The sequence below is a fragment of the Lepidochelys kempii genome, chromosome 5 (assembly GCF_965140285.1).
Source record: "Lepidochelys kempii isolate rLepKem1 chromosome 5, rLepKem1.hap1, whole genome shotgun sequence".
Lineage (NCBI taxonomy): Eukaryota > Metazoa > Chordata > Testudines > Cheloniidae > Lepidochelys > Lepidochelys kempii.
The window spans coordinates 100,030,024-100,056,082 of NC_136384.1; the positions used below are offsets into that span (position 1 = coordinate 100,030,024).

At 42.5% G+C, this 26,059-nt stretch overlaps 1 protein-coding gene across 4 annotated transcripts in view; it reads left to right on the forward strand.

Moving 5' to 3' along the window:
• Window positions 1-26,059, forward strand: part of PTAR1 (protein prenyltransferase alpha subunit repeat containing 1) — a 183,559-nt gene that overhangs the window by 66,402 nt on the left and 91,098 nt on the right. The window contains exons 7-8 of one of the 4 annotated variants that reach the window (XR_013635840.1): window positions 12,662-15,597; window positions 16,309-16,741. The exons of 1 other annotated variant lie outside the window; for it this stretch is intronic. Coding sequence is in view for 2 of the 3 variants with exons in the window: in XM_078852887.1 (XP_078709013.1) it covers window positions 12,662-12,878 (217 nt within the window). In the remaining variant the exon portion in view is untranslated. Of the gene's footprint in view, window positions 1-3,878; window positions 16,231-16,308; window positions 16,742-26,059 lie in introns of those variants that run through there. 2 more of the 4 variants (XM_078852887.1, XM_073345206.2) reach the window with 2 other exon arrangements.

Genomic DNA, 26,059 nt, shown 5'->3' on the forward strand with positions numbered 1-26,059 from the left:
TGTGTGGGAGTACCCTTTGCCAAACCCCAGCCTACATTCTCCCTGGTCTCAGATGCCTCGGCGCTCGGTTGGGGAGCACATCTGGGCAACATCAGAACCCAGGGCTTCTGGTCCCATACAGAGCTATCGCTGCACATCAACGTAAAGCAGCTGAGGGTGGTTTGCCAAGCATCTCAAGCGTTCCAGACCCACCTCCAGGGCACGTGCACATCAGTGCTTACAGACAATACTGCAGCAATGTTCTATATAAACAAACAGGGTGGTGCTCGCTCTTCTCCCATATGTCAGGAAGCCCTCGCACTGTGGGACTTCTGCATTGCCCACTTTATACACCTACGGGCGTTGCACCTTCCAGGGGTGCAAAACGAGCTAGCCTATCGACTCGGTCGCTCGTTCCACTGTCTCAAATGGTCCCTCAGACCGGATATCACTCGCTCGATTTTCCAGAGGTGGGGCTCTCCCCACATGGACCTGTTCGTGACATGGGACAACAGGAAGGGCCAGAGGTTTTGCTCCTTCCTGAACCACAGCCTGGACGCCTTTCATCTGTCATGGACAGGTCACCTGCTATACCCATTCCCGCCATTCCCCCTCATACATAGGGTGCTCCTCAAGACTCATCAGGACAGGGCTTCTTTGATCCTCATAGCGCCGGCGTGGCCTCACCAGCACTGGTTCACCATGCTATTGAACCTTTCAGTGGTCAGACCAGTAGCACTCCCTGTCTGTCTGACCCTAATCATACAGGACTACGGACATCTGCAACACCCCAACCTGGAGTCCCTCCACCTTATGGCATGGAAGCTGCATGGCTGAGCCCTCTTGAACTTCAGTGCTTGGACTCAGTGAGGGAGGTCCTGTTAGGAAGTAGGAAACCCTCCACTTGAGCCACTTACCTGGCTAAGTGGAAGCGTTTCTCCATTTGGTCTCGACAAAGAGGAATTGAGCCACAATCAGCCCCAATTCCCCTTATTTTGTACTATCTGTTATATCTCAAGCATCAATGATTAGGGATGATATCCCTGAGGGTACACCTCACCACCATTTTGGCCTTTCACCCGGGAATGGCGGGTGGGTCAGTGTTTGGTAACCCTATGGTAGGCAGGTTTCTTAAGGGCTTGGACAGACTTTATCCCCCTATACGTCAGCCCGTTCCCCAGTGGGACCTCAACCTAGTCCTGTCCTCTCTCATGGAGCCCCCTTTTGAGTCCTCTGTCCTACCTCTCCTGGAAGGTGGCCTTTCTGGTGGCTATAACCTCTGCTAGAAGGGCTCCGAGCTCAGAGCACTGACCTCCGAACCTCCTTATACGGTATTCTATGAGGACAAGGTGCAGCTATGCCCTCACCCTGCATTTCTTCCTAGGGTTGCATCCCAGTTTCATGTGAACCAAGATATATTTTTACCTGTGTTCTTTCCTAAACCCTATGCCACTAACAGGGAGCGCATGTTCCATTCCCTGGACGTTAGACGTGCCTTAGCACTTTACATTGAATGCACTAAGCTGTTTCGTAAATCACCACAGCTCTTTATTGCCATCGCAGAAAGAATGAGGGGGCTTCCGATCTCATCACAGCACATTTTGTCATGGAACACATCCTGTATCAGAACTTGCTATGACATGGCTAAAGTTCCAGCCCCTCCGTTACGGTACACTCTACCAGAGTGCAGGCAGCGTCCACAGCATTCCTGGCGCAGGTCCCTATCCAGGATAACTGCAAGGCCGCAATGTGGTCTTCCGTCCACACCTTCACTTCACACTACGCCATTACCCAGCAGGTGAGGGATGATGCTGCCTTCGGTAGGGCAGTCCTACATGCAACCATCAGGTGAACTCTGACCTCTCCCCCTGGGCAACTGCTTGGAAGTCACCTATTGGAATGCACGTGAGCAATCAGTCGAAGAAGAAAAAATGGTTACTTATCTCTCATAACTGTTGCTTTTTGAGATGTGTTGCTCATGTCCATTCCCAATCCTGTCTGCCTCCCCACTGTCAGAGTATTCCAGCAAGAAGGAACTGAGCAGGTGGCAGGTCGGCAGGGTCATATATACACCGCTATGAAGGCGCCACTCCAGGGGTCTCAACAGCCGACCCGACGGGTACTGCTAAGATAAAAGCTTTCCAGCGATCGTGCACGCAGTGCGTGCACATACCTATTGGAATGGACATGGGCAACACATCTCGAAGAACGGATATGGGCAACACATCTCGAAGAACGGATATGGGCAACACATCTCGAAGAACAACAGTTACAAGAGGTAAGTAATCGTTTTTTCCTCTCTCCAACTTCCAAAATGCAGCTGAGCATTTTCAGCTCACAAATCTCTAGCACACTGAAAATAAGTGTGGCGGCAGTGTGAAATAATGTGAAATTAATATCAAACTAAATAACAATGAAAACTTATCGCATTTTTTTCTATGCTAAACACCTTTTTAAAACTTGAGTTTATACAATTTCCAGAAGGGCAGCACACCGGTGGACATAGAGAGAGAGAGAGAGAGAGGGCCTCACTCCTGTACCATCTATCAGGAATGAGCCCTACAGCTAGGCCTGGGATCAGCTAGCTAACCACAGCTGAAGCCCCTAATGGGCCTGATTGGCTGAGCAGCATTGCCAGGACTCATCTTAAACCCAGCAGTACTTGGCTGGTGGGTGCTCAATGCTTACATTCACAGCTGCAATTGTTCCTGGGCCTGCCTTGTTTCCAGTCTTGTTACTGCCCTGCTCCAGCCCTGTTCCTCTGCTTGGTGTGACTCCTGGTTCCTGACCTCAGGCAGGTTTGTACTCGGCACAGCTCATCCATGCCTCCACTGCCACTATTTATACTGACAATAGCTCTCACTGAGCTAGCATGACTGTGCACGTGAGCAGAGGAATTGCACCCCTAGCTCATAGTGTAGCTGTAGCCTCAAGCACCGTGTAGGAATGTGCCATGTCCTACAGTGGCAGAAGGTCTGTTGACCAGCCACACACTTCCCACTGCACACCCACTAAGATGCACAGTAGTAGCGTTCTCCTGGGTCTCATGCTTTCCTGGGCTTAGAGTGCCAATACATTGGGAAGGGCTAGAGACAGGTCTTGGAGACACAGAACTCAGGTTCTCCCCACATTATGCATCATGGATCAATCAGGTAACTTAGGTCTAATGTGTTGCCTAGAATATGAGGTCTTTCTTACAAACAGAACAAGCAAATTGCCTACAGGTAGAAAAAACAAATTGTTAGAGGAGTGTGGGAAGGACTGCATTGTCACTGCCCAGTCTGTACTTGATCTGTAGATAAACAGAAGAATCTGGCTATGTCTACACTGCCTAGTAAACCCAGATCTATGGCACCCATACCTGCAGACTTGGTGTTTCCAAGTCTGCCCTTGAGTGTTCACACTGCACTGAAAATCCAGGCCTCACCCTGTCCTCACAACCATGCTGGTGCAATACTGCACTGTGCCGAGTCGAGTCAGACCTGCTGCTAGGGGCATATCCCAACATACTACCAGGGTTCCTAGCTGTATCCACTCCAGGGCTTGGTTCATCATGGAGTGTAGGAGAATTTGTCCATCCTGCAGGATTTTAGTGGTCTGAGCCCACCACCACATGCAGCCAAGCCATTCTTGGGTCCACACATTACCAGCAGCCAGAGTTATCAACATGAAACCAAACCTGGTGGAAGAACTTCCCCAGCTCACACTTTCACTCCTATTTTTGGAATCAGTCAGAGCACCTATGAGATGCTGGTGGACATTTTGGCAGTGATATTTGACCTACCGAAGGCACCACTTGAGGGTGATAGGGACATGCCCTCTGAAACCCAGCTGATGCTACTCATGCCTATTGCCCTAACTGCTTACTCTCCATATGTAGACTGATGGTTCTGTTGCAGGGTCACAAACAGACTGGTGGGATCAAGTCATCATATGGACTTACGAAGACCCGCAGTGGCTCCAGAACTTTTACTTGAAGAAGCTGACCTTCCTGGAGGTTTGTGATCAGCTTGTCCCAACCCTCCAGTGCAAGGATACACACATGTAGGAGACAAGGGCAGTCCAGAAGTGGGTCGCTATACCTTTCTGGATGCTGGCCATCCCATACTGCTCCAGGTGCATAGTTAACCAGTTTGGAGTTGGCAAGCCAACTGTGAGGGTTCTTGTGGCAGAGGTTTCTGAGATGATCAGGACTGTAGTTTATCCAAAGGGCTTTACAAATGTTCCTGATTTAATTGCTGCTTTGAGAGAATGGGATTTCCAAACTACACTGAGGGTATTGATGGGACTCATGCTTAATGTTGCAAGGAGCATATGAGTACATAAACTGCAAAGGGTACTACTCCATTGTCACACAGGCCCCAGTCAACCACGGAGGTGGACACTAAGGTAGGATGCACTAGAAAACTGCACGATGCCAGGGTTTTCTGGAGACTGGGACATTATTTCCACTGAATTACATTGTTACAAATGGAGTTACTGTCCCCACTGTTGTTCTAGGGACCCACGTTCCTCTTTTTGCCATGGCTTATGAAACCATACCCTAATTTCAGAGGGCCTGCCAAGAGAAGGGTCAGTTACACACTCAGCTGTAAGAGGGTGATGGACTGTGCATTTGGCAACTTGACATCCCTTTAGCACGGCTTTCTGAGCCATTTGGATGCATGTGTTGTCAATGCCAACCATATTATTGTGCAGAACACAGCAAGCCACAGTGTCTGCAAGGACAAAGGAGAACCTTTTTGACAGGAGTGGACTCTAGACACTGCTGAATTGCTGAACCAGTACATACAACCAGAAAATGTATCTGTCATTACTGGGGCTGGATCCACACTTGCAATAGAAATCAGGAGAGCTTTGTGTAGCCTCATAATGGGGTTTGTATGGTCCCATGCATGAGGGGGAATGAAATGGTAGTTGTAAGTGTGGAGTTTCTGGGAACAGGGAAGCTCTGCAGACATTTTAAAAAGAATTTGTACTATACTGAATTTTGTGAACATTTTTACTGTGTTTGTATCCACAGTGTACTGGACTATGCTGAAATGTATGGAGATTTTTTTAATGCACTTTATAAAAACTGGCCAGGTACTTCAATCCACAGTTTATGGTTTATTGTGATGAAATTCCATTTTATTACGTATAACAAAACTTGCTAATAAAGCCTTGTGCGTAAATTCAGCACTTCATTTTAAACATATTTAAATACAAAATGACAATGTAAAAACCAGGAAGGCAGCCATCCAAACATACAACACAATAATCAGACTCTAGTGTGTTTTGCATGTGTGGGCCATGATTAGACTGGAGTGAAGGAACGCAGAGGGTATATCTGACCATTCCATGTACTATTGTTTATCACCCGTGACATGGGTCAGCCAACCCCTGAATTGTTCAGTCTGCAAAACACGATAGTGTGGAGGGAACTCAGGGTGTGGGGCTGGAGTAGGAGTTAAAGGTGGCAGTGGACCTCAGGCTGGAGACTTATTTGTATTTAGATGGAATAAAGGGTGTTAATGAGCCTGGAGCTGTCCAATATTAAACAAGGTTCAGGGTTTGGTACACAGACACTTCAGCCTGCTTAGTTCCATGGCACAAACACCATTAAAAACCTTTTTTAATCTTTTATTAAAGATACAGAAAAGAAGGAAAAATAGTTAAAGCATTTGAAATGTAAAGCATTAAGTAAGACCTTCATTTTAACAATATCCCTCATTCCCTTCTCCTTAAGCTGGAGGGATTTTTTAGAAGGAAGAGCCCCTTTGGCTGGCAGGCTCTTACATAGTAATTACAACCTTCAATACTGTCCTGGTGGGGAAAAGAGAAGAAAGTAGTTAAGAGGGGCTGGAGCCAGTGATGAGCAGCCATAAGCTGAAGAACTGGTTCCTTCAGTCGCTCTGGGTCTTCGGCGGCACTTCTCTCACTTGCTCAGGGTCTTCGGCGGCACTGAAGGTCCCACCGCAGAAATGCCGCCAAAGACCCAGAACGCCACCAGGTGAGTAAAAATTAAAAACCGGATTCTCCGGGGGGCCTCCCCAGCCGACTGCTCAGGTGGGCCAGACAGGATGGTCCCGTGGGCCACATCCGGATTTTGCCCACCCCTTTAACAACTGGTTCTAAACCGGCTTCAAAATTTAACAACCGGTTTGTGCGAACCGGCTCCAGCTCATCACTGGCTGGAGTTATTGGTGTTAAAGGCCGCTCCCATTTCCTAGCAGGCAAAACAAGACAATACACACAAGAGGGAAAGAAAAGAACAGCAAAGATAAAAAATATAGTTTCTGCCTCTGCTGTTGACACACTTGAAACCTCACTGCTGGAAAACTAAAGGGTCTTATCAGCCATTCCAAGACCTGGCAAATTCATACCAGCCTTGGGCTGTTTAGGACATTCCTTTTAGCTGCCTCTTTCTGGCTTACAGACTCACAGCAATTTTGAAATATAAAGTCTGGCCATCTAAGCCAGTCTCTTATTAGACAGAGGGCAAAAGAAGAGGCATAGGATAAGAAGTAGTAAGGTGAGGAAGGAAAAGAATGTGGGGTGGGTGTGTGTGTGTGTGTATGAGAGAGAGAGAGACTCACATCCCAAATGGTGTTTGGGATTTAGCTGGAGCTGGTGGATGTGGTGATGTCATCTGGCATCCTCACTCTGGCCTGGCCTGATCAGGACATTTCTCATGATTAGGATGAAGTAACTCCATTCTAATAGGGAGATGGAGGGAGTGTCAGTCATGATGGTAAAAAGAACGAGGAGTACTTGTGACACCTTAGAGATTAACAAATTTATTTGAGCATAAGCTTTCGTGGGCTAAAACCCACTTCATTGGATGCATGCAGTGGAAATTACAGTAGGAGGAGATATAGATAGATACACACACGCACACACCATGAAAAAATGGGTGTTGCCATACCCACTATAATGAGAGTGATCAGTTAAGGTGAGCTATTATCATCAGGAGAAAAAAAAACTTTTGTAGTGATAATCAGGATGGCCCATTTCCAACAGTTGACAAGAAGGTGTGAGTAACAGTAACAGGTGTAGCAGGTGTAGTTTCTTTTCTGATACTGGTCTGTATGCATCCACATACGCTTTTACATCATCTTTGAGCTCACCAGTAGCTGGGCGCAATGCTGATCTCCGTGCCAGAGTGTCTGCTACTACCAGATTTTTCCCAGGAATATATTTAGCAATTGGGTTTAATCACATTAACTTAATCAAGAAACATTGGCACCTCAGGGGTGCTTGATCCAGGTTTTTTCCACTGATGAGGGTTATAAGCTATTTGTGGTCTTATCTGTGTGGACTGGTTTTGTTTTCACTGATATCTGAAAAGTTCTCACATGCCCATAACTTTTCAATCAATGCATATTATTTTTCTGCTTCTGTGAATGTGTGAGAGCAAAATGCAACTGGCTTCCACTCAAAGCCATTTTGTTGCAACAATACATGACCTAGGACATAATTGCTTTCATCCGTACTGATCATTGTGGGTTTGTTCATATCACAGTACTTGAGAACTGGAGCTGTTGAGACTATTTCTTTTACCTTTTTGAAGGAAAATTTCTTAATTTGGCCCCCATAGTCATGATCTATTAGTTTTGAATTGTTCAATCAGTGATTTTGTCACTGTGGAAAGGTCTTATAGCTATTGACCAAGATAATTTACCATCTCCAGCATGCATCTCAGTTCTGGTACATTAGTTCGTACATTCAATTCTCAAATTTTACTTTCTCATTTTACTTTCTAAAGGCTAGGACTGATTCCATCTTTGTGTGTCTCAAAAGCTCAATTTGTTAAGCAGAAAATGCACTTTTTCTTGTTTAGCTTCAGTCCTGACTTACTGATTAAGCTTAAGGCTTCATTGAGGGTTTTTTTTTTTTTTTTTTTTGTGCTTGTACATCAAAGACCCATGTATCAAAATATTGTGTGTGAAAACTACAGCTCCATTGGTGTTTTGTGACAGGGTCGGGCTAGATGGCTACAGGAGAGTAATAGAAGGCAGATATATTAGCCCCAGGCTAAGTAGGTCCCTTTTCCCTGGATAAGGTAACAGGGAAGGTTCCAGAACAATCAGGAACCTTCTGGAGACAATTAAGACAGGCTGATTAGAACACCTGAAGCCAATCAAGAAGCTGCTAGAATCAATTAAGGCAGGCAAATCAGGTCACCTGGGTTTTAAAAAGGAGCTCACTTCAGTTTGTGGTGTGCGTGTTAGAAGCTGGGAGCAAGAGGCACTAGGAGCTGAGAGTGAGAACGCGGACTGTTGGAGGACTGAGGTGTACAAGCATTATCAGACAGCAGGAGAAAGGTCCTATGGTGAGGATAAAGAAGGTGTTGGGAGGAGGCCATGGGGAAGTAGCCCAGGGAGTTGTAGCTGTCACATAACTGTTCCAGGAGGCACTCTAGACAGCTGTATTTCACAGGGCCATGGGCTGGAACCCGGAGTAGAGGGCGGGCCCGGGTTCCCCCCAAATCCTCCCAACTCCTGGTCAGACACAGGAGGAGTCGACCTGGACTGTGAATTCAGAAAAACGGCCAAGTTGAGGGCTGCCGTGAAGCTCCAAGGCGAGCAAATCCACCAATAAGCGCAAGACCCACCAAAGTAGAGCAGGAACTTTGTCACAGTTCGTTAACAGTTCTGCCATCTTTCTTTGAAAAATTTCAGATACACTGGTAATCCCAAAAGGTATTCTTCAAAAGCAATATCGCCTAAAGGGTGTGATCATGTAGTCAGTTTAGCACTTTCTTTGATTAAAGGAATTTGCCAGAATTTGCTTGAGGCATCCAGCTTGGAGAATAACATAGCTCCTTTTTCACTTTGGGGAGGAAGTCATCCAGTGTTGGGAGGATATATTTTTCTCTCACAACCACTTCATTACCTCTTAATATCCACACAGATTTGCATTTTTCCATTTTTGTTTACAACTCGTACCATTTGGGCACACCTTGCTGTTGGCTCAGAGATTTTCTTGATTATGCCAATCTGCTGCACACTCTTTAACTCAGTTTCCACTTTATGAAATAACAGGATGGAAATCCCGCAAGGTGTATGTACACTATATGATTCAGCATTGTCTCCTTTCTAAAGTTCAATATCACCAAATATTCCATTTAATTCTTCCACCCTTCTCACTAGGTCCATCCACTACAACTCAGAAGGTTGTTGGTCTGCAAGCCTTTGATCACATGCTCTCTGAATGCATAGATTTTGTCTTTATAAGTTGTTTCTGTGGTGAACTGGCCGACGCATTTCAGAGTACTTCCAGGGCTAGTCACAGCCGTTCAGGTAACTTCAGCTGTGGGAGGGAGTGAAGGTTATTGTAAGTTCCTTCTGAGATGACTGTGACATCTGCTCCTGAGTCAATTTTAAAGTCAGTAGTCTTTCATGAATATTCAGTTTCACTCTCCAGGAAGGATCTGTGTCATCACATGTGATAGATCCCAGAAACAGTGGCTCTTGATTGTCTATAATATTAAATTCCCTGATTACTTAGCTTCAGAATCTCCATATTTTGTGCATTTATTACAGCTTACATCTTTGGCTGGACATGCATCATCTCTTGAACTCTGATTTTTTTCCACATCTTGTGAATTTAGGCTGAAAGGTTTTGGTTTTTGACCAAAATTTGCACCATCATTGCTCAACAGATTGTCATGCTCAGTGGAATTCCCAGCCTTCCTACTGTCCACATACAAATCTGTCTGACTCAGCCCAGAAAGCCCTCAGACCCATTTTCCCAGCCAGGGGCATTGGTCCAAATCCAAGTCCCATGAGATGTGGAGCCAAACCCAGATATTTTGCAGTGTGGATGCAGCTCAAGCCCAGGTCACCAGACTCGTGTCCCTTGGAGAACACTGCGAGCTGCTGGGTGCCCAGTACTTCTGAAAATCTGGCCACTTCAGTGAGGTTCCTAAATAGGAGCTGGGCTTTTTTGAGAATCTTTCTTTGTGTTCAATACTATCACTTGGCACTAAAAAACCCACAAAGAGTTATCAGGCCCCATTGCTTTTACCAAAAGCTAATTGCAAAATAGTTACAGTAGGAGGAATTAACAGTGTGTGTTCCCCATTGTGTAAAAAACCATATTGAACAATATTATTATTTTGTTTTTGCTGGATCACTGAGGCACAGAACAAATTATGCTGGCTTCAAAGAAAGAGAGAAACATTAGAATTTTGTGGTTACCTTACAATCCTACAAGTCAACTTACATGAAAGACATTCAGGATTTGAGCCAACTCTCACTGAATTTGGAGGCAATCTTTCCATTTACTATAATAGGAGATGGATCAGGCCTTTAATGCAGTTCAGCACATATTCACTGAGAAAAATACCACCTAGCAAAACTGAGAGTGATTTGTAGGAAGTTATAGCAGAGCCTCTCTAACTCACTGACTGAAACCAGTGTGATTCACTGAATTTTGTGAATTAGTGAGTGAAAAAACACATTACCATTTTTATCATGGTATCTTAAATTGTAATTTAAATTGTGATATTTTCTAGTATACAAATAGATGCGCTATATAATACTTTATAAAAGTAATGAAGTCATGGTAAAGAAACCTATACCACTCTACAGTACTATTGAATCTTTGCGGCTTTATAGGTCAAGATTGCTGGGTTAGTGTGAATGAATTATAGTTTATGGGTTAGTTAAGTGTGAATAGCAAAGATCTACTATATGTGGTTTTTAATAATATTTAGCACTTCTAGTGCTTTTCATCCATAGCTCTGAGATCCGGACCATGTGTATGTATATGATATACACATATGTATGAATCCAAGTGTGTGTAAACTTCCAAAAAGCTATTTAAGGTTGCAAAGCCTAGCACTCAAGTTGAGAAATGCCAGAATTAAGGTTGTGTGTGCTACCTTAATTCCCATCTACCCCTCTTGTGCATATGCAATTGATATAATCTTTAATTACTTGATCCCATACTAGTTTTTCCACAGGGCCCCTGTCTCATTGAGTGCACAGGGTGGTTTGTGCTAACTGGGTAAGTAGTTTGTCAGTATTTTTCTTTTTTTATTCTCATGTGAGAACCAAAGGTTAGTTGAGGGAGAGCTCCTAGGGGAACTGGCTGATATCCATCCAGATTCTAAATATTTCTGGCCCATGTGGCTTATTGGGAAAAAAATATGACTCCGTATCCTTTTTGTAAATTTTATGAAAGTTAAATACATCAAAATAAAATATATTACTAAATTAAATGTTATGGGGTCCTGTGAGCATGTAACTAAAGACTGTCTCATAATGTGTATGCACAAGGAGGCTGAATAAAGGTTGCACCGGTGACTTTAATTCTGGCATTTCCTAACTTCTGGGTGCTTGATTGGGTAATCTTAATGTAATATATACAAAGATGTAAAAAGATGTAAATGTATCGAAGACCAAAGATTTAATTCTGTCAATGGCCATTTTCAGAGATGTAAATGAGAGGTGGTTGGTGAATTGGCAACAGGCTGAACAGTTGACATAATCTTCCCCCAATTATTAGGTTAACTAGTATGCTAAATTCCTTGCAGCAGCTGCTCACACTACATTTTTGTGATCTACTGTATGTGAACTATAGTATCTAGGTTTACTGTTTTATTTGAGTGAAACTATTTGTTGCTTATAGAAGCATAGACATTGGGTCAATGGCATTTAACTGCAAAAATATGCACCTAATGCAAGTTGCTTTTATTTAACGCTGCCCACAAGATGAATCTTTGCACATTTTTATTTGCATGACAGCCTTGGCTGAAGAAAGTCTCTAACACTTAAAGGTTAAAGTATCAAATGATTTATGACATTATTTTTCAATTAGCCTTTTCATGGCATTAGTTATATATTAGAACAGTTAATGTCAAATATTCCGTGCTTATTCAGTCAGTGGCGTTTCACTACTTCGCATTAAATATGTGTGCAGAGTATAATCCATGGGTACTCAGATGCTTTCAATATAGGCCTGAAGGACACTTTTTATTTTCATGAAAACCTATATATGAAAAATCAAAATATTTTTTCCTCATCTTCCCCCCGGCCCCCTTATACATACTTCAATATTATTCCTATAGGCCCACATCCCAGCACCTTTATAATAACACATCACAGAAGCTACCACAAATACCAACATGTACCTCTAGCTAAAATCTTGTGCTGTACATACAACAAACATTTAACAGCAGGTTATGGCCCTGGATTATCCTCAACATTTTTTAAAAAGAAAACAACTGTTTTGCTCATACCTTGTTTTTCTTGTCTATATTGCCTGCAGCACACTAATAAATCTTTTAAATATCTGTAAACATGTCTGTCCCTGTTGTCTTATTTAACTGCTTAAAGAGAGGAAAATGTAGTAGTTTTGTTGAGAATTTTTTAAAAACAGTACGTGTGTGTGTGTGTGTCTATGTATCAAGTTACATATAGAGATGTTCTGTGCACCCACAAATTAAAAAGAGATCTATACAGAATGGGTCTGTCATCATCTCCTGGTGTGGTCTTTCAAGGGGTCTCTGCTTCTCCTGACTGGTCGTCCTTAGTTTGTTCTCAGCCAGGGCATGTCCTAAGCCCTCACTTCCAATTGGGTCTATCAATTTTAGGATTTGCAGTCTGCTTCAGTTGCCTGGCTGTTTTCTTGGAGGCAGCTTGGTTCAAACTGTCACTTCTTTGCTTCCTTCTCTATACTCTCCCCTTTATAGCAGACCTTGTAGACTTGGAGGCTACAGGATCCCCACCCGCGAGGGTCCTTGGGGAGGGATGAGTCATGGCCTGGCTCTATCCACTGACAACTCTCAGAAAGAAAGAAACCAAGGTATTGGAGAATTATCCCATCAGCCATGCAGATGTCAGAGGCAAGTCAGCAGCAACACCTCACAATCAACAGTGAAACAGCCTCTGATAGAGCTAATAAAATGAGCCTGGACACCTGACCTTGGCGTGATGGGGGGGAGATCTACCACCAAGGAAGTGTTGTATTTAATTTAGATGGAATACATGGGCCCAGGAAGTTAACAGTGTTAATATAAACCAGTCACTGTCCAACATTTAACAGTGTTAAACAAGGTTCACAAAAAGAAAAGGAGTAGTTGTGGCACAGTACAGACTAACAGATACAGACTAACATGGCTGCTACTCTGAAACAAGGTTCAGGGTTTGGTATACAGAGACTTCAGCTGGTTACTACCCTGGCAAACACCATTGAAAATCCTTTTATCTGTTGTGACAGGGTCAGGCCAGGTGGCTACAGAAGAGTGATAGAAGGTAGATATATTAGCCCCAGACTAAGCAGGTCCCTTTTCACTGAATAAGATAATGGGCTGTTCCAGAACAATCAGGAAGTTGCTGGAACCAATTAAGGCAGGCTAATTAGGATACCTGAAGCCAATTAAGAAGCTACTAGACTCAATTAGGACAGGAAGGCTAATCAGGGGACCTGGTTTTAAAAAGGACCTCACTTCAGTTAGTGAGATGTGTTCGAGGAGCTGGGAGCAATAGGCGTGCAAGACGCTGAGAGCGAGAAGGCGTACTGCTGGAGGACTGAGAAGTGCAAGCGTTATCAGACATCAGGAAGAAGGTCCTGTGGTGAGGATAAAGAAGGTGTTGGGAGGAGGCCATGGGGAATTAGCCCAGGGAATTGTAGCTGCACGCAGCTGTTACAGGAGATACTGTAGACTGATGCAATCCAGCCCAGATGCAGTCTGGGCTGGAACCTGGAGTAGAGCGGGGGCCCAGGTTCCTCTCCATTCCCCCTAACTCCCTATTTGATATGAGGAGTTGAGCTGGACTGTGGATCCCACCAGAGGGGAAGGACACTGGCCTGTCCCCTGACTGATTTGGTGGGCCAGCAGAGACTGCGGGGATTGTGCTCCTCCATTTCCTCATGCTGGCCAGTGATGAGGTTAGCTGAGTGAATGGCAGGTTTGTGCCATTAACAAAAGGAGCCAAACTGAGGACTGCCGTGAACCTCTGAGGCGAGGAAATCTGCCAGAAAGCGCAGAACCCACCAAGGCAGAGGAGGAACTTTGTCACACTAGTTATGAGAGAAACAGGAAAGAAAGAAAAAAATGGTTAAAGCACTGAAATGTAAAGTAAGGTTTCCATTTAATTATATACCTTGCTCCCTTTCCCTTTTGCTGGAGAGAATTTTTAGAAGGTCCCCACCCCCCAAGTTTGACAGTCTTTTAGATGGTATTAAAGATGGTAGTAAATGTCCTTTTGGGTGGGAAGGGGGACAAAGAGAAGTTAGTTGAGATGGGCTGGACTCCCATTTCCTAAGAAGACAAAATAAGACAACACACACAAAAGGGGGAGAGAAAAGAACAGCAAAGACAGAAAATGTAGCTTCTTTTTCTGATGGTGACGCTCACTCCAGTGGTCAATTTTTCCCCCAAACTCTCTTTTTTAAGGATCCCAAAAGGGAGTGATGTGTTGAATAGCCCATTCTCTTATTATTTTGTCCTCCAATTAGGCCTAGTTTCCGAAACACCAATTGTGGGTCCACACCTTTCTTGTTTACCAAGCATGTTCTTCACACAGTCATTGAGTTGTATCAGCAGGTCTTTTTGTTTGGACTAATTCAGTTGTTCTGTCACCCTTTCATGCCTTATGTTATGAACATCTTATGAACTTTCACATACTTTTTACAGTTGAGCTCACAATTAGAGTAAATCTGTAGGCCCAATTATTACAACAGAAGTTAGTGCAATTTCCATGCCATCCCAAGACCTAAAACCAGACTACTGGCAAACTAGAGAAATTCAAATTAAACTGTTTGTCTTCCAACCACCAAACATTGACATTAGGCTGAAAGAAAAGTTTCAAGGAGAAGTAGTAATTGGTTAGGTCATTTATTGTCAAATAACAAGGACCTAATGATTGCTTGTCAGAGGGGGCCAATATTTTGCTTTCCTCCAGAGAGGCTTGCAGTCATCAGGGGCAAGGCATTTTGCAGGTCATAGCCTAGAGCACTCCCTAGTAAAACTCCAACAATGAAGGCAGCCAACCAGATACAGAGGTGGAGTTTAAACCCACTCACAGTCACTTAGACCCCTTGATGTTAGATCTACTTACAATCACTCTTTCCATGTGTAAGGGGATCTGTCAGAGTAACTTAAACACTGAGAAGTTAGAAGAAAAGGTAAGTTAAAGTACCACCCACCCAACTTTAACTTACCCCATTTTACCTTTCCTCCTAGCTCCTTGGTATGTAAGTTACACTAACTTAGACAACTGTATGTGGTCCTAGAGCAGGTGTCAGTAAGTTTAAGCAGGGCATAGTAAGCATAAGAGGACATTCTCATGTTAGGCACCATCTCTGAATTAATTTAGCCCAGTAAGTTCACCCTCCTGTTCAAACGACACTGCTCCCAATAAAAGCCGCCAAAATGGTCTGGATCTAGCTAATGTTATTTACAAAATAGTGTAGGTGGCAAATTTAACAAAGGGATAAGTACTTGAATGTGATCCTGAAAGGAGATATTTTGGGCTTACTGCTTTGTTCAGAATACCAGAACAGTCCTTCTGGGTGTTATCATTGAGGAGAAATAACTCTTGTTGCCTCTACCGCAGCTACAAATGAGGTCTTTGGGAATTCAGGAGGGAATTTGAAGTACGATACAAGGGATGCTTATATAAGGTAAGCGCTATTGTTTTTTTGTTTTTGTTTGTTTTAGAAACAAACATAGACAATACTTTGGTTAATTTAGCAATTCCATTTAAAGGAACACTGTCAACTTGAAATATAGTCACGTAACAGAATTTTTTTTTTTTTTAAAATTACTGCTCCTGCCATTGATTTCCCTGCTCCCAATTTTTGTGGTTTTACAATTAAATTTTATTTTTTACAAATGATTTTCTATCCCCTGTTGCTGTGTGAAAGACACAAACTACTGGGGAAAGAGACAAATTCACTATTTAAGAGAAAAAAAATTAACCCATATATACACAAAGGGTTGCCAAATGCATACTAGATTAGGTGTGAATTTTAAGATGACTGTGTCCCTTTAATATACCTCACTACAACTTTGAAAGCTGCCTTCTTTGCCATGCATTGAAATTCAAAGCTGAATTATCCGAGTCCTAAAATATGTCATGAAACTGTGAAGGTGGCAGATTCCTATCTGATTATTTATTCTTTTATTATACTTAAGACATTTACTATTTTTAGTGATTTACTCTTCTTTGTAATTAAATGTAGTGATTAGGATGTATTTTATGTTATATTATGCTGCAATTTTCATTTAATACACTCCAGAGTGCTTCTTCATTGCCAAAATATGTCAATATTGCTATGGATTATGCTAACATTGTTCAAAATAAAAATGTATTTAAAAGAAAATATTTCTAGCCCTCCAGGCACCATGAATGCGTCAAAGGAAAATTAGGAAAGTTCTACCCCTTCAAGTTGCTAACACTGTAAATGGACATACTGGCTTGTGCAGGCTTTGGGCAGACAGACTGCAACAACAGCAATAAGACAGATGTGAGCTGTCCCATTCTTTTTAATGGAATCCTGCCTGGTGGAAGCCAAGATCTGGGGATCCGCTTGGTGACTTGGGATCCGAATTGGGGTTTTGTGGAAGTCCTGCAGGGGCAGCACATTCAACTCCTTGGGAAAAAGAGCATTTTGTGTTGCTCTCAGGCCAATGCAAGAAGCAACATTAACAGGCTTGAAATGGATTTGGGTTCAGGCTGCTTGATTGAAGAAGGAAGGGTCATCCTAACATAGGACCTTCTGAGGGTGATGGCAGGAGAGGTCAAGAAGAGGAACAGGGAAGAAGTCTGTCAAAAATAAAAAATAAATTCAAACCTTTTGTGGTCTTCTAATGCCATCTTAACTGATAACACCAATTCAGTGCTAAATACCATACCCGATACATCCATCTTCTATACTTCTCCAGGGTGTCTAGATACATCCAGCACGATGTCCGAACACATCCCTATTACTGGAAATGATGTTATTGAGCAGAATTCTATCAGAACTCAAGAATCTTCTGATTAGGGCTGTCAAGCAATTAAAAAAAGTAATTGCACAATTTTAAAAAAGTAATCGCACGATTAATCGTGCTGTTAAAAAATGATAGAATACCATTTATTTAAATATTTTTGGATGTTTCTACATTTTTCAAATATAATTATTACAACACAGAATACAAAGTGTACAGTGCTCACTTTATATTTTTTATTACAAATATTTGCACTGTAAAAAACAAAAGAAATAGTTTTTTTCAATTCACTAATACAAGTACTGTAGTGCAATCTCTTTATCGTAAAAGTTGAACTTACAAATGTAGAATTATGTACAAAAAACCCTGCATTCAAAAATAAAACAATGTAAAACTTTAGAGCCTACAAGTCCAATCAGTCCTACTTCTTGTTTAGTCAATTGCTCAGACAAACAAGTTTGTTTATATTTGCAACAGATAATGCCTGCTTCTTGTTTACAATATCACCTGAAAGTGAGAACAGGCGTTTGCATTGGACTGTTGTAGCCAGTGTTGCAAGATATTTACACGCTAGATGGGCTAAAGATTCATATGTCCCTTCATGCTTCAACCACCATTCCAGAGGATGTGTCCATGCTGATGACGACAGGTTTTGCTCGATAACAATCTAAAGCAGTACAGATCAACGCATGTTCATTTTCTTCATCTGAGTCAGATGCCATCAGCAGAAGGTTGATTTTCTTTTATGGTGGTTTGGGTTCTGTAGTTTCTGCATCAGTGTTTCTCTTTTAAGACTTCTGAAAGCATATGCCAAACCTTGACCCTCTCAGATTTTGAAAGGCAATTCAACTTCTTAAATCTTGGGTCAAGTGCTGTAGCTATTTTTAGAAATTTCACATTGGTATCTTCTTTGCGTTTTGTCAGATTTACAGTGAAAGTGTTCATAAAATGAAGAACATGTGCTGGGTCATCATCCAAGACTGCTATAACATGAAATCTATGGCCGAGTGCAGGTAAAACAGCAAAAGACCTACAATTCTCCCCCCAGGAGTTCAGTCATAAATTTAATTAATGCATTATTTTTTTTAACGAGCATCATCAGCATGGAGGCATGTCCTCTGGAACAATGGCCAAAGCATGAAGAGGCATACGAATCTTTAGTTTGGCACGTAAATATCTTGCAACGCCAGCTACAACAGTGCCATGTGAACGCCTGTTCTCATTTTCAGGTGACATTGTTATTAAGAAGTGGGCAGCATTATCTCCCGTAAATGTAACCAAACTTGTTTCTCGTAGCGATTGGCTGAACAAGAAGTAGGACTGAGTGGACTTGTAGGCTCTAAAGTTTTACATTGTTTTGTTTTTGAGTGCAGTTATGTAACAAAAAAAAAATCTACATTTGTAAGTTGCACTTTCACAACAAAGATTGCACTACATTACTTGTATGAGGGGAATTGAAAAACACTATTTCTTTTGTTTATCATTTTTACAGTGCAAATATTTGTAATAAAAATAATATAAAGTGAGCACTGTACACTTTGTTTTCTGTGTTGTAATTGAAACCGATATATTTGAAAATGTAGGAAAAAATCCAAAAATATTTAATAAATTTCAAATGGATTGAAATTCTATTGTTTAACAGGGCAATTAATTGATATTTATTTTTTATCGTAATTAATTTTTTTGAGTTAATTGCATGAGTTAACTGAGATTAATTGACAGCCCTACTTCTGAGCAGCAGCCAAAGGCTGAAACACAACGCTATAACAGTTAGGCCTGGAGGGCTCATTAATAAAACAGCTCTCAGCTCATTGGTCCAATAGCAGAGCCTGGAAAATGTTTCTAGTTCCGAGAGCATTTTTACTAGTATGCCACTAAGCACTTTTGCAACAGTCTTTTCTACACAATTCAAGCAGCAGGCATTTCACAGACCACTTGAGTTGGAGATTAATACTTTATGACATTTGAAAGCTGGAATTCCATATCATTCAGATTGTATAAAGCATTCATTTCTGTCCCTTGAGCTTATCTGACCTTAAAACTGTGACAGGTCTACCCTGGTCACCTCAGTCTATCGGGGCTTGCCATTCTTTTTTTTTTTGTTGATTGGTCCAAGCCCAAAAATAGCAGTGTAACTTTCAATCCCCCCAAACTATCTACAGGTTGCCTATTTGCCAGCTCAGTGGATATAAGCAGCAAAAAATGCCTGAACTGCCATTTCTAAGGTTTTATCTAGGTTAATGGGTGTATTAGCAGATGGGGAACACAGCCAGATTGAATCCAATTAACATATTTTACAGGGTATAAATTTTTCCGCAAAGAAAAAAGAAACGCTTTCAATTTACTTTTTTCCTCAGTCCCAGCCATTGCAATGCAATTATGCAATATGGGCTGGCATAACGGGCTCCTAAAAGATCACCACAATTTAAAGGGATCCTTTAGTAGGGCACTAGTAGCAGCTTTTCTACCGTACTCCTTTCCTGTGGCAGGCATGGGGGTGCTCCAGGAGCTGCTATGTTTGCTCTGTGCCATACTGGTTCCTTGGGGCCACTAGCAGCCAGCATAATATATAATCGCTTCAGGCTGCGGACAGTGACATCAAATGACCAGTTTGGTATTCAGCTGGCCTAGGATTTGTGGAATGCAAAGGCTCCTTTGCCTCTGCTGAGCAGTGCATACCTAGGCCATAGCTGGGGATCTGAGTCTTAATGTTGTTAACTGACCGTACAATGTACACACAGTTTTTAAATTGAAGTGCATAGGGCTGCAGCTTTAACCAGTAAAATAACATACAAGTGTTTAAATGAAGGGCACAGTAGCTTAGCATTATTTACAGATCAGGAGTGTTTGAATATTTCAGATTTGTCAAGTGTCTTTATTTGCATTTCTCACCAACTTCCCTGTAAAGCAAATTAGGAAGTGGGAGCGCTCAAAGGTGTTAATCTAATGTTCTGCAAAGTTTGCAGATTTCTATTGGCTTTGGTTATATTTACAATTTTTACATACCATTCTGTTCAGTTCAAAGGGACAATATCAATTTACATTTGTCCAGAAAATTAAATTTTGTAGAAGCAAGGCTCTACAAAACTTAAAAAATGTTTTTACATTTAAAAAAAACCTAGTGGAAATATTTTTACATAAGTAAACAAAACCCAAACATTACTGAATGAAGAACCTGAGCACCTTAAACTAAAATGAAACTGACTATAAACAAAATTGTAGCTGACTTAATGGATTTTCACTGTCCTAATTGAGAGAAATTCAAAAAGTAAGTAAAGGGCATAAATAGTGAAAATCAAATTGGAAATATAAAAGATTATTAAATGTGAAATAAGAAGTTGATATTAGTAATGCAGGAAAATATCTGCTTATTTAAAGCATATTATTTCTCAGCTGAAAATATTAACATTTTTCTCCATATGTCTGCTAGTGATAGCTGGTATTAAAATCTAAGAATAGGGCCAACTAGAATAGAAAACAAACACAATTCTGCAGGAACTACATAGATTTTGTATAGACTCAATCTCTTGCATAGTTGGTAAACTCTTTGGGGTGTCAACTGTCCTTTTATTATGTGTGTATAGCACCTAGCACAAAAGGCCCCATACTTCTGATTCTCTAGGTACAATTGTTATGGATATAATAATAATAATTAATAGCACCCCAACCTCAGTACTGCTGATGTGGGCTGAGAATCCATTGCAGATTTCTACTGTTAGTGCTCATCATGATAGCTTAAAGTCCAATATTTAATTTAATCTCATGTAGTAGAATGGGAAGTACTATTGGACACCCCATGTCTCTCTTGTGCACCAAACAAGGGAGAGAGGTGGAGTAACAATAGCAGCAGTGGCATTCTGGCTACACAAGCAAATCTGCAATGCTGTCTCGGGTTCTGCTGTAGAGCTGCATGGCTTGAACTGGGTAGGTACAGTAGTAACTTGGTTGCCACTACCACTCCTTGCCTTGGTCAGACCCAGGGGCCTACAGCACAATGCCAGTGCAGTTTACTGCAGTGCTACTACTGTCAAGTGCGTGTACCAGCATCTCCTCAGTATCACAGAAAACCTGAGCCTTACAGGCCCATTCATGTCCTAATTGTGAGAGGAGAGGGAGGCATTTAGAATATGGAGTCTTTTTTTGTTTTTGGTTGCTATTCAGTCAACACTGAAATACTGCTTTTCATGCTGGGATCTAAGAATACATTTTGTTTGTTTTTTTGTGAGAATTGAATGGTTTTATTTGATATAACAGTTTAAGCTTTGGGCTCTTACGTGCACACCCTGCCATTGCTGAATAGTGTTAGGTTGTAAGAGCAGAAGAAGATGAAGTATACCACCAAATGGCGTATCTTTCTTCTGCTCCAACCTGTGCCCCAGTGCCATAAGGAGTTATTCTTTCTCTCTCTATGAGTACATAGAGCTGGTAGACGTCTGCAGGAGGGAGGAAGAGAAAGAAAGAACAGGCACATTAAGTCGATGAGTAAAGACAGCAAGCAAGAGTGAAAAATGAAATGGAAGAAAAAGGGCTCTCTATAGCAGAGGGGGAGAAAAGCTGGGACAGCGATAATCTAAGCACCACAGCGCTGTATTCAGGAGGTTTTAGAAGCATTCTCTGCAAAATTGGACCTTTTGCCTTATTGTACAACATACACGTTTGCATTATGCGCATTTTACTATACACTTTACATTTGTAGGATACTGTAGTGAACAGACTAGGGTGGACAGCTATAATGGCCATTTACTGGATGGAATCAAAATGGCTCAACTGTGTGTCATAGGCACTGCAATACTACCAATTAACAGAGAGTCTCCATTAATAGTCGATGCATCGGAGCAGGATAAATGAAGTTCTATAGCTGCTGATTATTAAATTCTGAATTAACATTAGCACAGTAAACTATTCTATTCCTAGATAGGTACTGAGTAGTTAATTTACTTTTCTTCCAAGTATCTCAAAGCACTTTACAAACACAACTTAATTATCATAGCCTATGTGGCAGATGGGGAATTATTTATTATTATTATTTTGTACTATATTTCAAGCATCTTTAAAAATCTCCCTCCTTTAAAAAACTGAAGACTTCTATTTATAATGAAAGTCTCAGAGACCTACCTGGACATGAAAAAATGAATGCGCATATACCACTTTTCCCACCACTTCCACAATATCAGGCCACATTTATAAACACAATTAAATGTGAGCAAACGTGCAAATCGGTACGTGTGAATGCAAATAACTAGTGGCGCTTCTTACAGGTAATTGAAGACACGTTTACTTGATTTGTGCACCAAACTCAAGCACGTGTAGGCTCAAATCTAGTTGCACAATTATTGATGGAGTTTTGGGAAAAAAATTTGAAGCAAATCCGCCCCATAGTTGTAAATTTCCCCCATTCAATTGGCATTAGTCTGTAACGCAACCTGGGTTATTGTGGAGAGGGTTTTGGTGGGGAAGAGGTGGAAATTTGGTGTAGGGGGTTGCTGTTGATATGAACGTGGCTCGCTGCCTATCTTACTCCTATCTCCATCGGCAGCTCCTGTTGATGAGAGGGGCTGGTGCATGCTTGTGCTGTGGATGGGAGAGGGGGCCTGGTTGCAACACGGATGCATCTGCTGCTTCTGCTCTCGATGTGCAAGCAGCTGCCTGCCCACCCCTGCCGCTGATGCAGGAGGGACTGAGGGAGGAGTAGCCGCTCGCACCCCAGCCTGTCTCCCTCCCGCTCCCTGTCTGGCTGGGCCAGCCCGAGCCGAGCCGAGCCGAGCCTCCGTCTGTCCGCCGGGCAGTCATCACGCCGCGGGGAGGCGGGGCAGGGGCGGAGCAGCAGCAGGATGGGGCTGGCCCCGGCGCTGCGTGCCGGTGCCTGCAGAGCTGGAGGGAGCCGCGGCAGGAGGAGCGAGGAGGAGGAAGATGGTGGAGCTGGAGGTAGGAGCCGCTGAAGTGAACGCTCGTCCCCCGGCTGCCCGCCCGGCTGCCCGCCCGGCTCCGCTGCACCGCGCTGCCTGCTGAAGGGGCCTGCGCAGACTCCAGCCAAGGTAAAGGGGCTGCTCCCTGCCAGCTCCCCAGCCGGCTGTGGGAGGGGGATGCTGGGGCTGGGCTGAAGTGAGGGGAAATAAAGGAAGGGGCAGAAATCCGGCTGGCCCCAGCGGAATTTGCATTTGGTGCTGAGGGCAGGTGCTGAGCCCGCCTACGGATGAGGGCTCGCTTAGAAGCCTGGCTGCAGGAGGGCCTGGCGGGCTGCACAGGGCTCCGTGTGTGTGTGTGTGGGGAGCAGGGGAGGTGAGCTAACCTGAGTGAGATAGACAGGGGGCTGTGGCATGGTACTTCCCCTCCCCCCGGGATCTGCTGGCAGCTGAGGATGCTGCGACTGAAAAAATGAGGTGGTGGCAGCCGCCAGCATCAGAAGTGCAGAGTGTTGTGGCAGGCACTTGCTGTGTGCACCATGGGCCGTGGGGTGGGGGGATGGGAGACAGCAGGTTTTAGGGGTGTGTGTGTGTGTGAGAGAGAGAGAGAGCGCGTGTCAGAGAGAGCAAGTGAGATTTGCATGTCTCCCTAAACTGTAATGAAAGCTACACAGATATATTAATGCCCCAGGGGCCAGGTCTTGCTGCAAACAGTGTCAATAACAGTAGTAATTATAAGTGGTTTTTTGTGTGTGTGTGTGAGGGGAATGTATTGCTCTATGAACCCTTTTATGTTGGTGTGTGTTGTTCCTGGAGCTACTGGATTACTTTCCTTTGATTGAGAGTGTGGGAAAAGATGGGGGGGAGGGGCAGAGGAGACAGTAGCAACTGAACGGGCAGCACATGGTCCTGGCAGAACAGTGGGTGAAGATGACATCTCCTCCTGCAGAAGGTGCTGCTGGTCTCCTCCTCACTGCTCCTGTTTTGTAAGGAGTTTCCAGGAATAGGAGATTTAGCCCATCCCTGGTGCATCCCAGGGTCTGACACATGCCTCTCTAGCTCTCTGTGTCCGAAACGGGATGGGGATGACAAACTGATATTGTTGAATACCACTTTTAGGGAGCAGAACCCTCTTGATCTGTTCTTGTCCTAAGCAGTATCTTCATAGATCCTGGTGCAGTCAGGCTGTGGCTTGGTTAAATCACACTCTCAGTCATCGCAGATCTGTATCTGTATCTTTCACCTTCTTTCTGGGAGGCTTGGTTTTGCCAGTAGCAGTTCACTGAGGCTTGTTTTGCTGTCGTCATGTGGAAATCTGTATTTAGGTAGGATACTGGGGACTTAGGCCTGAGCTTCCAGAAAAATGACCTACCTTTCCACTTCTTGTGGTTTTATTACAATGGGGGATTTCAGCTTACTATAATGTGCACTACAGATCTTTAAGATTGTCATAACGGCCCATGAACTAAAGCAATGGTGCAGAAAATGGACTGAAGGCATTGATGTTTGCCTGGCTCTGCATATATTAAGGATGAGCTAACAAGGGGGTGTGGGACAAAATGAGACATGTCATTAAATTCTACCCTCGTTGCACATTACTTTATACCAGGTGATGAGAACACATAGTACCATAAGTATTTTAATACCTCTTTGTTAACATGTTTCATACAGTCTCAATTAACATGCTTTTGAAAATATTCCAGTCACAATACTTTAAATTCCACTGCATTGCTGTCAAAATCTGAACTGTGTCCCCCTATCTTTGCAGCCTGTGGCTGTCATACCTCCAGAAACAAATACACAACATATTGTCATCATCAATGTTTGAGAAATAAAGGGTAAATCTTTTTATAGATATCCAAAAGTGAGGAAATCTGAGAGTCAGTTTAGAAACTCTGGGTGTCAGAAATCTGCTTATTATCATTTTGTATTTCATTAATTTCCAGTGCTTCAGATCAGGCTTTCTCTGCCCAGTCAATCCATAGCATAACTTTTATTTTTCCTCTCCTACGCTTCTTTCATTCTGATTTGGAATTTGTTTCAAATGTCACTGTGTATAATTATCAAAGATTTTAGGGATACATTTTATATAGATGCCATCTTTTAAATGTTGGGTCTGTGTTCTTATGCTAGTTCTGTGGAATTATTGTCTAAAACTATAATCTAAAAAATAGTCATTATTTTTCCCCTTTCTGAAGCTCTTCCTTGCCACTTAAGAGCAACTTGTCTATTTTTTTTAAAGCATTGTTTACCAACCAACTAGTGTGTGTATGTATATGTATGCTGAGAAGTTACATTTCTAGTAACTGAAATGAAGGAATATGGGAAATTGTACAAATGCAATAAATAAAGCATTTTTCATCCATTTTGAGTTTTTAAAATTCATTTCTAATTAGCAAGTATAAAGTATACTGAGAACTTGGTTGAAAGACAGAAGAGCAGCACTGTGTTTACTGGAAAAAAAAAAGCATCAAGTAAAAGGAAGCTGTGAGTCTGAATTGATTTGGTAAGTAATGGGTAGGCAAGGCTAGTGGTAAATCCTGTAATTCACTGGTCTGAGTTATTGTCCCTTTTTTTTTTATTGTAGCTTGTAGCAGTACATTTATTTTGCAATAATGTGCTGTCTTTTCTTAAAATAGAAGTAATGCCATTCTGACTATTATTCCATTTTCTAGCAGATGCAAAGGCCAGCCTTTTAGAAGGCTGTTAAAGAAGAAATATCCATAGATTGACCCTTCGGTTATACAGTGAAAGAATGCCGGGAGAAGTAGATTTTATTGCAAGGTGCTGGTTAGCTAGGAATGAGAGCTGTTTTGAGAGGGGAGGAGGAGGAGAAGCAGAAATCCTTTTTTAGGCTTCCTTCTTTCTGTTTCATAATTACTTAACTTAAGACCAATTCCACTGTATTCTGTACTTAGTGACTTCCCCCCCAGATATCTAGCTATAATGGGTTTTGTAATTCATGTTTCAGGAGGATGTGGGGGAGATCTGTTTAATGTATTTGTTTTTAAAATGGTCTCAGGATGTATTTTCGCTATAGATTAATAGCTCTGAAGGAGCCATTATGTTCTATGACACTTGATGCAATGGTGTAATGTGGTCAGGTTGTGTTTGAAATCGCTAGAATCCCTGGAACCAAAGGTGAGAAAGACTGGAATGTTCAGTTCAGTGCTTCATTCTTCTGAGACAGATAAATTGAATTACATGTAGTTCACAGTGAATGCATCTTTAGGATGAAACCTTAAAAATG